The following is a 12,848-nucleotide window of genomic DNA, read 5'->3' as shown; positions in this document are numbered from 1 at the left end:
TTTTAGATGGACACGTTTATTTCGACTTCTACGACTTATCATTCTGATAAGAGTTTTTCATCTGGCTCATCTAAAAAGACAACTTGGAAAGCTGATAAGAAGGCTGGTAAGTGGGTAAAACATGCTTATTTCAGAAAATATTTTGTGTTTTGGGACCCATTGGCAAGGGTTGATTTCTATACTGTATAATGTCCTTTATTTTTATGTTGATTTATGTTTCACAAACTAATAATGGTTTTAAACTCTTAGGTTTCAGGAAACAAAAGGCGATACAAAAGGGATGGATTTGACCTAGACCTCACTTATATTACTGGTTTGTGACACTTAACTGTTGATTTACTTAGATTAACTTCACTTTTTCTTGTAATTATATTTTTTTTTGTTTTTGCCTTGTCTAAGCCACATTCATTCAAAGTCTTCTTTATTCATGAGGCTATATGCTATGCCACTGTGATAGTGTGACCTATTTGTGGTTTAACTCTGGCAAGGAAGATTTCCATGTCATCTCAATTCAGGACTACTCGATTGCAGCACAGGAACTTGAATGGATTTTCAGCTGACTCCATTTGAGTTTCAATTTATTAAGTTCCAGTAGTTATCCTGAATCCCAAGGATCCCAGAGAGACTGCTTCTCTTCCTAGAACCCCAGAGAATGAGGTCACAGCTTTGTAGATCTCAGGTTTTCTGAGTCAGAGGGCTACAAAGCACTTTGGGAGTTCCCACCATTACTGGTGCCCACAATTCTTGGATTTTCTTTGGTATTTAAGAAATAAATTCCAAGAACAGGGAGAACTTCAGACTGAGGCCAACATAAGTACATGGCATATGGTTTGCACCGGTGGAGTCTTATGAACACTGTGCCAGCTTAATGGTCATTATGTTGGATAATTTAACATGTTATCTTGATTATCCTGAGTATTAACTCTTTTCTGTCAACCTCAATCTTAAAATTTATTTTTCTGTGAAAATGGAGTCTGATCATATAAAATTAATTTTTGTATGTTATTTTAAATCTATAATGATGTTTGTAATAGTGATGATATTGACTTCCAGAACGTATTATCGCTATGTCATTTCCATCTTCTGGAGGCCAGTCCTTCTATCGGAATCCAATTAAGGTAAGGGTGTTTATCTTAAAAATACTCATTTCTCAGTGAATGTAGACTGTGTAGTCAAAAGTTTAATATTGACCCAGAAATGTCAATATTCTTTCCAGAAGGTACTCTTTCAAGTAAAACAATCATCATGGATTGATACCAGTTACAATTGTACCAGTGGTTACAAACCACCCCCAAACTTACTGGCTTATAATAGCAACTATTTATTTGGCTCATGATACTATGGTTTGTGAATTTGAGATGGGCTTAACTGTTCCATTCTGTGCTCACAGGGAAGATTGCCTCTCTCAACTGAGCTCATTCACGCATCTGTGGGCAGCTACTGAGTCATCTGAGCACTGGCTAGTCTAAAATGACTTGGCTGCCCTCAGCGGACAGAGCCACCTGCATGCTCCATGCACACCTCAAGGCCCATCTTCATCTGGCACCCACTGCTGCCAACAGCCCCACCCCCTTGACCAGCAGAGCTGCCATATGCTGCATGCACTTCTAAGACCCTGAGGACTGGCCTGCCTGGTGCCCACCCTGCTGGTGGCACCACCCTACCACTAGCAAAGCCACTGCACCTAGCATGCATACCTCTAGGGCCTTAGAACTAATCCTACTGATGGCTCCCACCCCAAGAAAAGCTATACCACTGTCTCTACAAACACTCACCATCTAGGCCTCTGAGGCACTCAGAGACACCTCTAAATGCTGATTACAGCCAAAGAAGTCACATGAAGACTATATTACTGCAGCCACCTAGAACCAAAGTCAAATCACCCTACTAAAACAACTATTGGAAACAATATTTCTCTATGAAAGCTCCGTAACATTGGAAAAGGCACCTGTTCTACCAGATGTGCAAAAATCAATTTAGGACCACAAGAAACATAAAAAGCAAGGAAACATTATACCCTCCAAAGAAACACAATAATTCCCCATTAACAGACCCTAAATGTTAAGAGTATATCAAATGGCTAAGAAGCAATTTGAAATAATTGTCTTAAGGAAACTTTATGAGGTACAAGAGAATACAGATGGACAAATCGATGAAATTAGAAAACCGATTTACGGTCTTATGAGAAATTCAACAAAGATATAGATGTCATTAAAAACCAAACAGAGATCTTGAGCTGAAGAATTTAAGGAATAAAATAAACAATAATCAAGAGACCAGATGCAGTGGATCACTCCTGTTATCCCAGCAATTTGGGAGGTCAAGGCAGGTGGATCACTTGAGGCCAGGAGTTCAAGACAAGAATGATTAACATGGCAAAATCCCATCTCTAAAAAAATACAAAATTTAGTCAGGTGTGTTGGTGCATGCCTATAATCCCAGTTACTCGGGAGGCTGAGGCACAAGAATCGCTTGAACCCAGGAGGTGGAGGTTGCAGTGAGCTGAGATCATGCCACTGCACTCCAACCTGGTAGACAGGGAGGGACCCTGTCTCAAAAAAAAAATTATATATATATATATACACACACATATATATAATCAAGAGCTTTAAAAACAGACATGGGAGAGATATGGCTGAAATCTAGGAAGGTCAAAGATTCTCAAATAGAATCAACCCCAAAATGGTCTTCTCTGAGTTGTATAACAGTCAAACTTTCAAAAGTCAAAAAGACGGAATATTGGTCAGGTGCAGTGGCTCACACCTGTAATCCCAGGACTTTGGGAGGCTGAAGTAGGTGGATCACAAAGCCAGGAGTTCAAGACGAGCCTGGCCAACTTAAAGAAACCCCGTCTCTACTAATAATACAAAAAAACTTAGCTAGGTGTAGTGGCATGCATGTGTAGTTCTAGCTACTTGGGAGGCTGAATCATGAGAAATGCTTAAACCCAGGAGATGGAGGTTGCAGTGAGCTGAGATCACACCATTGCACTCCAACCTAGGTAACAGAGTGAGACTGTCCAAAAAAAAAAAAAAAAAAAGGAAATATTAAAAACAGCAAGAAAAAAGCATCAAGTCACATGTAAGGGAAACTCCTTTAGGTTAATAGTGGATTTCCCAGTGGAAACTTTACAGGTCAGTAGATAAAGGGATGATATAATCAATGTACTGAAAGGAAAAAAAACAAAAACAAACTATAAACTAAGAATACTATACCCAGCAGAGCTATCCTCTAGAAATGAGGGAGAAATAAAGTATTTCCTAGGCAAGCAAAACCTGAGAGAATTCATCACCACTAGACTGGCCTTACAAGGAATGCTTAAGGGAGGTTCTACAAATGGAAGCAAGAGGATGATTACCATCATGAGAAACACAAAACTATGAAACTCACTGGTAGAGCAGATACATAAGAAAGAGAAAGAAATCAAACTTTATCACTACAGAAAACCACCAACCCACAAAGATTAAAAAAAAAATAGGGGAAGAAAAGAACACAGGATATAAAAAACAACCAAAAAAAAAAAAAAAAAGAATAAAATGACAGGATAAACCCTCATCTATTAATAGTAACCTTGAAAGTAAACAGATCAAATTCCCAATTAAAAGATATACAGTTGGTTGCCAAGATAAAACAAACAAACAAAAAACCCAACTACATACTGCCTACAAGAAACTAATTTCACCTGTAAAGGTACACGCAGACTGAAAATGAAGGAACAGAAAAAGATATTCCAGGCAAACAGAAACCAAAAGTGAGCAGGAGTAGCCATACTTATATGAGATAAAACAGACTTTAAGTCAAACTGTATGAGGAGACAAAGACAGACATTTTATAATGATGAAAGGATCAACTTAGCAATAGGATATAATAATTGCAGATATATATGTACCCAACACTAGAGCACTCAGATAAACAAGGCAAATATTAGATCTAAAGGGAAAGACAGATTCCAATCCAGTAACAGTTGGGGTCTTTAATACCCCGTAACACCTCACTCATAGCACTAGACAGATCATCTAGACAGAAAATCAACAAAGGAATGTCAGATTTCAGCTTATAGAGAGGAATAAGTTTTGATATTCTATAGCACTGTAGGATGACTACAGTTAATAATAATTTATCGTGTATTTTTAAATAGAGAGGCTCTTGAGTGTTCCCAGCACAAAGAATGATAAATATTTGAGGTGATGGATATGCTGATTATCCTGATTTGATCATTACACATTGTACACAGGTACTGAGATATCACTCTCTACTTTATAAATATGAACAAGTATTATGTGTCAATTAAAATTTTGTTTAAAGAATGAAAAAAGAAAATTTTTTTGAGACTTTTTTTTTTGAGACGAAGTGTCGCTGTGTCACTCAGGCTGGAGTGCAGTGGCGCGATCTCAGCTCCCTGCAAACTCTGCCTCCCGGGTTCATGCCATTCTCCTGCCTCAGCCTTCCAAGTAGCTGGGACTACAGGCGCCCCACCCCCATGCCCGGCTAATTTTTTGTGTTTTTAGTAAAGATGGGGTTTCACCGTGTTAGCTAGGATGGTCTCAATCTCCTGACCTCGTGATCTGCCTGCCTCAGCCTCCCAAAGTGCTGGGATTATAGGCGTGAGCCACTGTGCCCGGCTGTATGAAGCAGATTTTTTAAAAGAGAGAAAAGATAATAACATGACTTGGCTGAATGGTCCCATGTGGTCTCTTATTCTCTAGTAGGCTACTTCAGGCCTCTTCACATGATGGCAGTGGCAAGAGTACCAGGAGCAGCAAGCAAAACAATGTAAATCCTCTTAAGGTCCAGGCTCAAAATTAGTATAATATTACTTGTATCCCATTTTAGTGGACAATGCAAATTATATTACCAGTCTGGATTCAGAGTACAAAATAGACTCCAACTCCTGGTGGAAGGAATTGTAAAGAATCACGGCTGGTTTTTTTGTTTTGTTTTGTTTTGTTTTTTTTGAGACAAGGTCTCACTCTGTGGTCCAGGCTAGAGTGCAGTGGTGCAATCTTGGTTCCCTGGTAGCTCCACCTCCCGGGTTCACACCATTCTCCTACCTCGGCCTCCCTAGCAGCTGGGACTACAGGTGCCCGCCACCACATCCAGCTAATTTTTTTGTATGTTTTTTTGTTTAGTAGTGATGGGCTTTCATCGTGTTAGCCAGGATGGTCTCGATCTCCTGACCTTGTGATCTGCCTGCCTCGGCCTCCCAAAGTGCTGGGATTACAGGCTTGAGCCACCGCATCCGGCCAAGATCCTAAATTATAGTGGCAGCATACTGCTTTAGGCTTCGTGGATGACTAAATTAATTTCAAACGTATAATGCTATTTACTGTAAAATGCCAAGTGAAAGTCTCTGTTTAATTTTATGTAATTTACAATACTTATTATACCTCAATAAAACTATAATTATCAAGGGCTGTCTTCAGTTGCCAAGAGGTGGAAAGAGTACCACTCTGCAGCATGTTAGCTCAGGTGTGAACAGGACAAGGCCGCAAGTTCAGCAACTTTTCAGAAAATGGCCTGGATCCCCAGCCTGAATCATCATCCCATGACTGGAGAATATGGACAGGTTATTTTATTAAGAAACTAATGATAAACCAAGGGCTATAGGAATTAAGAACAAGGACTAAAAGAGAAATGTTTAGAGTGATCCAGTATGGCCAATTAAAAGCAGCTGCACTCCCCAGCACTCACGAAGAGGAATGAAAAGGGGCAGGTGAATTCAGCACCTTCAACTGAGATGTCCAGGTTCTCACATTGGAACTGACTGGAAGAACAGCTCGCCCCATGGAGAATGAAGAAAAGTGGTGAGAGGGTGCGATGGCCCAGCCAAGAGCAGCATGGAGCCAAAGGAACCCCCACTCCCAGCCAAGGGAAGCAGTGAGTGATTGTCCAACCCTGCTCAGGAGACAGTGCTTCTCCTATTGATCTTTGCAACCCATGGATCAGGGGATCCCCCTGTAAGCCCATGCCACCAGAGCTTTGTGTCTGATACACAGAGCTGTGTGGAGTCTCAGCAGATCAGCTGCTCGGGCACACACAGAAACCCAGGCGTTTTATGTAATCTGGCCCCGAGACCCACAGCAAGTTGGGAAATCTGTCCATACATATTTTGGAAAGGGGCTGAATCCAGGGAGCCAAGCAGCATCATTCTGCCAACTCCACTTTCATGATATCTCACAAGTTAAGACCCAATGGCTTGGAATCCTAATCAGCCAACAGCAGCCGGTTGGATTCCACCTCACATGGGTCTGAGTTCCCCAGGTGGTGGAGAGGGGCAGCCAGCATCACTGCAGTTCATAGACTCAGCCACTCCTGCCTGCCAGCTATGGAAAATAACAGGTGGTCAGGAGGAGGAAGGGTTCCCTACAACGCAGCACACCTGCTCTACCAAAAAGCAGCCAGACTACTTCTTTGGATGGATCCCTGATCCCATATCTCCTGACTGGGTACGAACTCCCAACAGGGGTCTCCAGCCACTTCCTACAGGTGTATGTAGACTTGCTACAGGTCAGTATACCCCTGGGATGGAGCTTCCAAAGGAAGGAGCTGGCTGCCATCTTTGCTATTTCACAGCCTTCACTGGTAATACCTCCAGGTACACGGGAGAAAGTTAGGTGACTGGGGTCTGGAATGGACCCCCAGCAAACTGCAGAAGCACTATGGTAGAGTGGCCTGTTAAAAGAAATCAAACACAGAGAAAACAACAACATCTGCTCAAAGAAATCAGAGAAGACACCCCCAAAAATGGAAAAACATCTCATGCTCATGGATGGGAAGAATCAATATCATGAAAATGCCCATACTGCCCAAAGTAGTTTATAGATTCAATGCTATTCCCATTAAACTACTACTGAAATTCTTCACAGAATTAAAAAATATATATATTTTAAAATTCATATGGAACAATAGAACAGTAAAAGAGCCCAAATACCCAAGACAGTCCCAAGCAAAAAGAACAAAGCAGGTGGCTCCCACTACCCAACTTCAAACTATACTATACTATAGGGCTACAGTAACCAAAACAGCATGGTACTAGTACAAGAACAGATGTATAGACCAATGGAACAGAATAGAAAACTCAGAAATAAGACTTCACACTTACAACGATTTGATCTTTAACAAACTTGACAAAAACAAGCAATGGGAAAAGGACTCCCTATTTATTAAATGGTACTGGAGTGCTGGCTAGCCATATGTAGAAAATTGAAGCTGGACTTTTTCCTTACACCATATCCAAAAATTATCTCCAGATGGATTAAAAACTTAAATGTAAAACCCCAAAATATAAAAACCCTAGAAGAAAATCTAGGCCATACCATTCAGGACATGGGCATGGGCAAAGATTTCATGATGAAAATGCCAAAAGCAATTACAACAAGTGTAAAAATTGACAAATGGGATCTAATTAAGCTAAAGAGCTACAGAATGGGAGAAAATTTGTACAATCTATCTGTCTGACAAAGGTCTGATATTCAGATTCAACGAGGAACTTAAACAAATTTACAAGAAGAAAACACACAGCCCCATTAAAAAGTGGGCAAAGGATATGAACAGACACTTCTCAAAAGAAGACATACATGCAGTCAACAAAAATATGAAAGAAAAAAAAAAAAGCTCAACATCACTGACCACTAAAGAAATGCAAACAAAACCACAATGAGATACCACCTCGTGCCAGTCAGAATGGCTATTATTAAAAAGTCTAAAAACAACAGATGCTGGCAAGATTGCAAAGAAAAAGAAATGCTTTTACACGGTTGGTGGGTGTGTAAATTAGTTCAACCATCGTAGAAGACAGTGTGGTAATTACTCAGAGACGTAGAGGCAGAAATAGTATTTGACCCAGCAATCCCATTACTGAGTATAGACCCAAAGGAATATAAATCACTGTCTCGTAAAGATACATACATGTGTATGTTCACTGCAGCAGTATTCACAATAGCAAAGACATGGAATCAACTTAAATGCCCATCAATGATAGATCAGATAAAGAAAATGTGGTACATAAACACCATGGTATACTGTACAGCCATAAAAAGGAACAACATTACATCCTTTGCAGAGACATGGATGGAACTGGAAGCTGTTATCCTCAGCAAACTACCACAGGAGCTGAAAACCAAACACTGCATGTTCTCACACATAAATGGGAGCTGAATAATGAGATCACATGGACACATGGTGGGGAACAATGCACAGTGGGGCCTGTCAGAAAGGAAGGGATGGGAGAGGGAGAGCCTCAGGAAGAATAGCTAATGGGTGCTGGGCCTAATATGTAGGGATGAGATGATCTGTGTAGCAAACCACCATGGCACATGTTTACCTATGTAACAAACCTGCATATCCTGCACATGTACCCTGAACCTAAAATACATAATCACATTTTTATTGAGGTGTAGTAAATATGGTAAGTTGCACTAATCAAGTGTATATCTTGATGATATTATATATAAGTATATATGCATGTAACCAATGCCTCTGTCAACGTATTGGTCTATGACTGATCTCCGATTAATTGTTGTAAAGATAGAAAATACCAAGATTCATGTTTTTCGTATAGCTATCAATCCCTCCTGTACCATTTACTGTTAAGAGCATAATTTCCCCAATCAATTGCAGAGGTGTGTTTATTGCCAATCAAGTGAACATACATGTATAGGTTTGTTTCTCAGCTTTTTCTCCTTTTATTATGACTTGTTTATACTTAAGTCGAGATCACAGTTTTAAATATTATGGCTTTATAGTGAGTTTTGAAAACTTGTGTATAAGTCCCCCAACTTTGTACTTCTTAGTTTAAAAACTATTTTGGCTCTTCTAGATTTTTTTAATTTCCATGTACATTTTAGAATCATCTTGGCAATTTACACACACACACACACACACACACACACGTAGTATTTTGACTTGGGCATTGACTACATTGCTTAATTTGGGGATAATTGACATCTAAAAATATTGAGATTTCCAACTTATGAACATAATATATCTCTCTACCTATGTCTTCTTTGACTTCTTTTTGCAATGTTTGCAGTGTACAGGTTTTACACATTTTTTTTTTTTTTTTTTTGAGACGGAGTCTCTCTGTGTCGCCCAGGCTGGAGTGCAGTGGCGCGATCTCCGCTCACTGCAAGCTCCGCCTCCCGGGTTCCCGCCATTCTCCCGCCTCAGCCTCCGAGTAGCTGGGACTACAGGCGCCTGCCACCGCGCCCGGCTAGTTTTTTGTATTTTTAGTAGAGACAGGGTTTCACCGTGTTAGCCAGGAGGGTCTCGATCTCCTGACCTCGTGATCCACCCGCCTCGGCCTCCCAAAGTGCTGGGTACACATTTTATTTTTTAAGATGGAGTCTCGCTCTATTGCCCAGGCTGGAGTGCAGTGGCGTGATGTCCACTCACTGCAAGCTCCGCCTCCCGGGTTCGCACCATTCTCTTGCCTCAGCCTCCCAAGTAGCTGGGACCACAGGAGCCTGCCACCACGCCCGGCTAATTTCTTTGTTTTTTCTTTCTTTCTTTCTTTTTTTTTTTTTTGTATTTTAAGTAGAGACTGGTGTTTCACGCGTTAGCCAGGATGGTCTCGATCTCCTGACCTCGTGATCTGCCCGCCTTGGCCTCCCAAAGTGCTGGGATTACAGGCATGAGCCACCACGCCTGGCCTACACATCTTTTGTTAGTTTTACTTCTAGGCATTTGATAAGGTTTTATGCTGTTTGAAATGATATTTGAATATCTTCATTTTCTAATTACTTGCTATTGGTATATAGGAACACACATAATTTTTGTATATTGACTTTTGTTTTTAAATTTTAAGCTCTGGGATACATGTGCTGAACGTGCAGGTTTGTTACATAGGTATACATGTGCCATGGTGGTTTGTGGCAGCTATCAACCCATCGTCTAGGTTTTAAGTTCTGCATGCATTAGGTATTTGTCCTAATGCTCTCTTTCCCCTTTCCCCCGACCCCCGACAGACCCTTTTCCCCTCCTTGTGTCCATTCTCATTATTCAGCTCCCACTTCTGAGTGAGAACATGCAGTGTCTGGTTTTCTGTTCCCGTGTTAGTTTGCTGAGGATGATGGTTTCCAGCTTCATCCATGTCCCTGCAAAGGGCATGAACTCATTCCTTTTCATGGCTGCACAGTACTCCATGGTGTGTCTGTGTGCCACATTTTCTTTATCCAGTCTATCATTGATGGGCATTTGGGTTGGTTCCAAGGCTTTGCTATTGTAAATAGTGCTACAATAAACATATGTGTACATATGTCTTTATAGTAGAATGATTTATAATCCTTTGGGTATATATCCAGTAATGAGATTGCTGGGTCAAATGGTATTTCTGGTTCTAGATCCTTGAGGAATCGCCACACTGTCTTCCACAATGGTTAAACTAATTTACACTCCAACCAAAAGTGTAAAAGTGTACCTATTTCTCCACATCCTCTCCAGCATCTGTTGTCTCCAGACTTTTTAATGGTCGCCATTCTAACTGGCGTGAGATGGTATCTCACTGTGGTTTTGATTTGCATTTCTCTAATGACCAGTGATGGTGAGCCTTTTTTGTATGTTTGTTGGCCGCATAAATGTCTTCTTTTGAGAAGTGTCTGTTCATGTCCTTCATCCACTTTTTTGTTGTTGTTGTTGAGACAGAGTCTCGCTCTGTCGCCCAGGCTGGAGTGCAGTGGCCGGATCTCAGCTCACTGCAAGCTCCGCCTCCCGGGTTCCCGCCATTCTCCTGCCTCAGCCTCCCGAGTAGCTGGGACTACAGGCGCCCGCCACCTAGCCCGGCTAGTTTTTTTTTGTATTTTTTTGTAGAGACGGGGTTTCACAGTGTTAGCCAGGATGGTCTCGATCTCCTGACCTCGTGATCCGCCCGTCTCGGCCTCCCAAAGTGCTGGGATTACAGGCTTGAGCCACCGCGCCCGGCCCCTTCATCCACTTTTTGATGGAGTTGTTTATCTTCTTCTTGTAAATTTAAGTTCTTTGTAGATTTTGAATATTAGCCCTTTGTCAGATGGGTAGATTGCAAAAATTTTCTCCCATTCTGTAGGTTGCCTGTTCACTCTGATGATAGTTTCTTTTGCTGAGCAGAAGCTCTTTAGTTTAATTAGATCCCATTTGTCAGTTTTGGCTGTTGTTGCAGTTGCTTTTGATGTTTTAGTCATGAAGTCTTTGCCCATGCCTGTGTCCTTAATGGTATTGCCCAGGTTTTCTTCTAGGGTTTTTATAGTTTTAGGTTAATGTTTAAGTCTTTAATCCATCTTGAGTTAATTTTTGCATAAGGTGGAAGGAAGTGGTCCAGTTTCTGTTTTCTGCATATGGCTAGTTTTCCCAGCACCACTGATTAAATAGGAAATCCTTTCCCCATTGTTTGTTTTTGTCAGGTTTGTTGAAGATCAGATGGTTGTAGATGTGTAGTGTTACTTCTGAGGTCTCTGTTCCATTGGTCTATATATCTGTTTTTGCACTAGTACCATGCTGTTTTGGTTACTGTAGCCTTTTAGTGTAGTTTGAAGTCAGGCAGTGTGATGCCTCCAGCTTTGTTCTTTTTGCTTAGGATTGTCTTGGCTATATGAGCTCTTTTTTGGTTCCATATGAAATTTAAAGTAGTTTTTTTCTAGTTCTGTGACAAAAGGCAATGGTAGCTTGATGGGAATAGTATTGAATCTATGAATTACTTTGGGCAGTATGGCCATTTTCACAATATTGGTTCTTCCTATCCATGAGCATGGAATGTTTTTCTATTTGTTTGTTTAAGACAGGACCTTGCTCTGCCACCACAGGCTGGAGTGCAGTGGCATCTGGGCTCATGCAATTCACCCACCTCAGACTCCCGTGTAGCTGGGACTAAAAGCATGCACCACCACACTTGGCTAATTTTTTTAAAATTAATTTTTGTATACAGGGAGTCTCACTGGTCTCACTGGCCCAGGCTGGTCTCGAACTCCTGGTTTCAAGCAATCCTCCCACCTCAGCCTCCCAAAGTGCTGGAATTACAGATGTGAGCCACCACACTTGGCCTTGTATATTAACTTTATATCTAGCATCCCTCATAAATTCACACATTCATTTTAATAATTAATGTGTAGATTCCCTGGGATTTTATGTATACAATCATAAAGTTACTACTTTCTTCCCAGTTTTTATACTTTTTTCCTTTCCTTATTGAATTATCTAAGACTTTCACTGTAATATTGAATAGAAATGGTAAGAGGAGGCAGCTTTGCCTTATTCCCAAACTCAGGTGGAAGGAATTTTATACCTCGCTATTTGAAATGATGTTTGCTATAGGCTTTTGTAGTCATTCTTTACCAGATTAAGACAATCCATTTTATTTCTAGTTTGCTAAAAGTTTTGAATCACGAATTGGTGTTGAATAGATTCTATATTTTTTCTGGATCTATCAAGGTAATCAAAATGTTTTTGTGTTTTTCCCTTAATGAGATTTTCAAATGTTAAACCAACCTTTTTTATTTTTGGAATAAACTCCCTTTGGTCTTAATGTACTGTCTTTTTTATATATCACTAGATTCTGTTTGCTAATATTTTATTTAGAACTTTTCATCTATGTGCATGAGTGATACGAAATTTTCTTTCCTTGAAATGTCTTTATCTCCTGGTCTACAATTACCTTAGCTTTGGTGTCTTGGATAACTCCTATCTGCTGAACCCATCATCATCCTCCATCAGGAAGAATATGATGGATATGTTTCAGGGTAATGGCAAAAGGAAAGAGCTAGAGTGGAATCTTACAAGTGCTTTTGCAGGCCTCTCCTTTGTGACATCCCATTGACCAAGTCAACTCACATAATAGAACCAAAATTTAGAGTGAAAGGGCACTACAAGGTGAAATGTGA

General features: G+C 40.6%; 1 protein-coding gene across 1 annotated transcript in view; it reads left to right on the top strand.

Moving 5' to 3' along the window:
* LOC115894548 (phosphatidylinositol 3,4,5-trisphosphate 3-phosphatase TPTE2-like) overlaps positions 1–12,848 on the top strand; it is a 172,844-nt gene that overhangs the window by 123,214 nt on the left and 36,782 nt on the right. Inside the window, exons 2-4 of the mRNA XM_030922021.1 lie at positions 7–106; positions 250–313; positions 1,054–1,118. Coding sequence (XP_030777881.1) covers positions 7–106; positions 250–313; positions 1,054–1,118 — 229 coding nt within the window. The remainder of the gene's footprint in view (positions 1–6; positions 107–249; positions 314–1,053; positions 1,119–12,848) is intronic.

The sequence above is a fragment of the Rhinopithecus roxellana genome, chromosome 18 (assembly GCF_007565055.1).
Source record: "Rhinopithecus roxellana isolate Shanxi Qingling chromosome 18, ASM756505v1, whole genome shotgun sequence".
NCBI lineage: Eukaryota > Metazoa > Chordata > Mammalia > Primates > Cercopithecidae > Rhinopithecus > Rhinopithecus roxellana.
The sequence above is the reverse complement of the archived record's forward strand: the minus strand, read 5'-3'. Positions and strand labels throughout refer to the sequence as shown.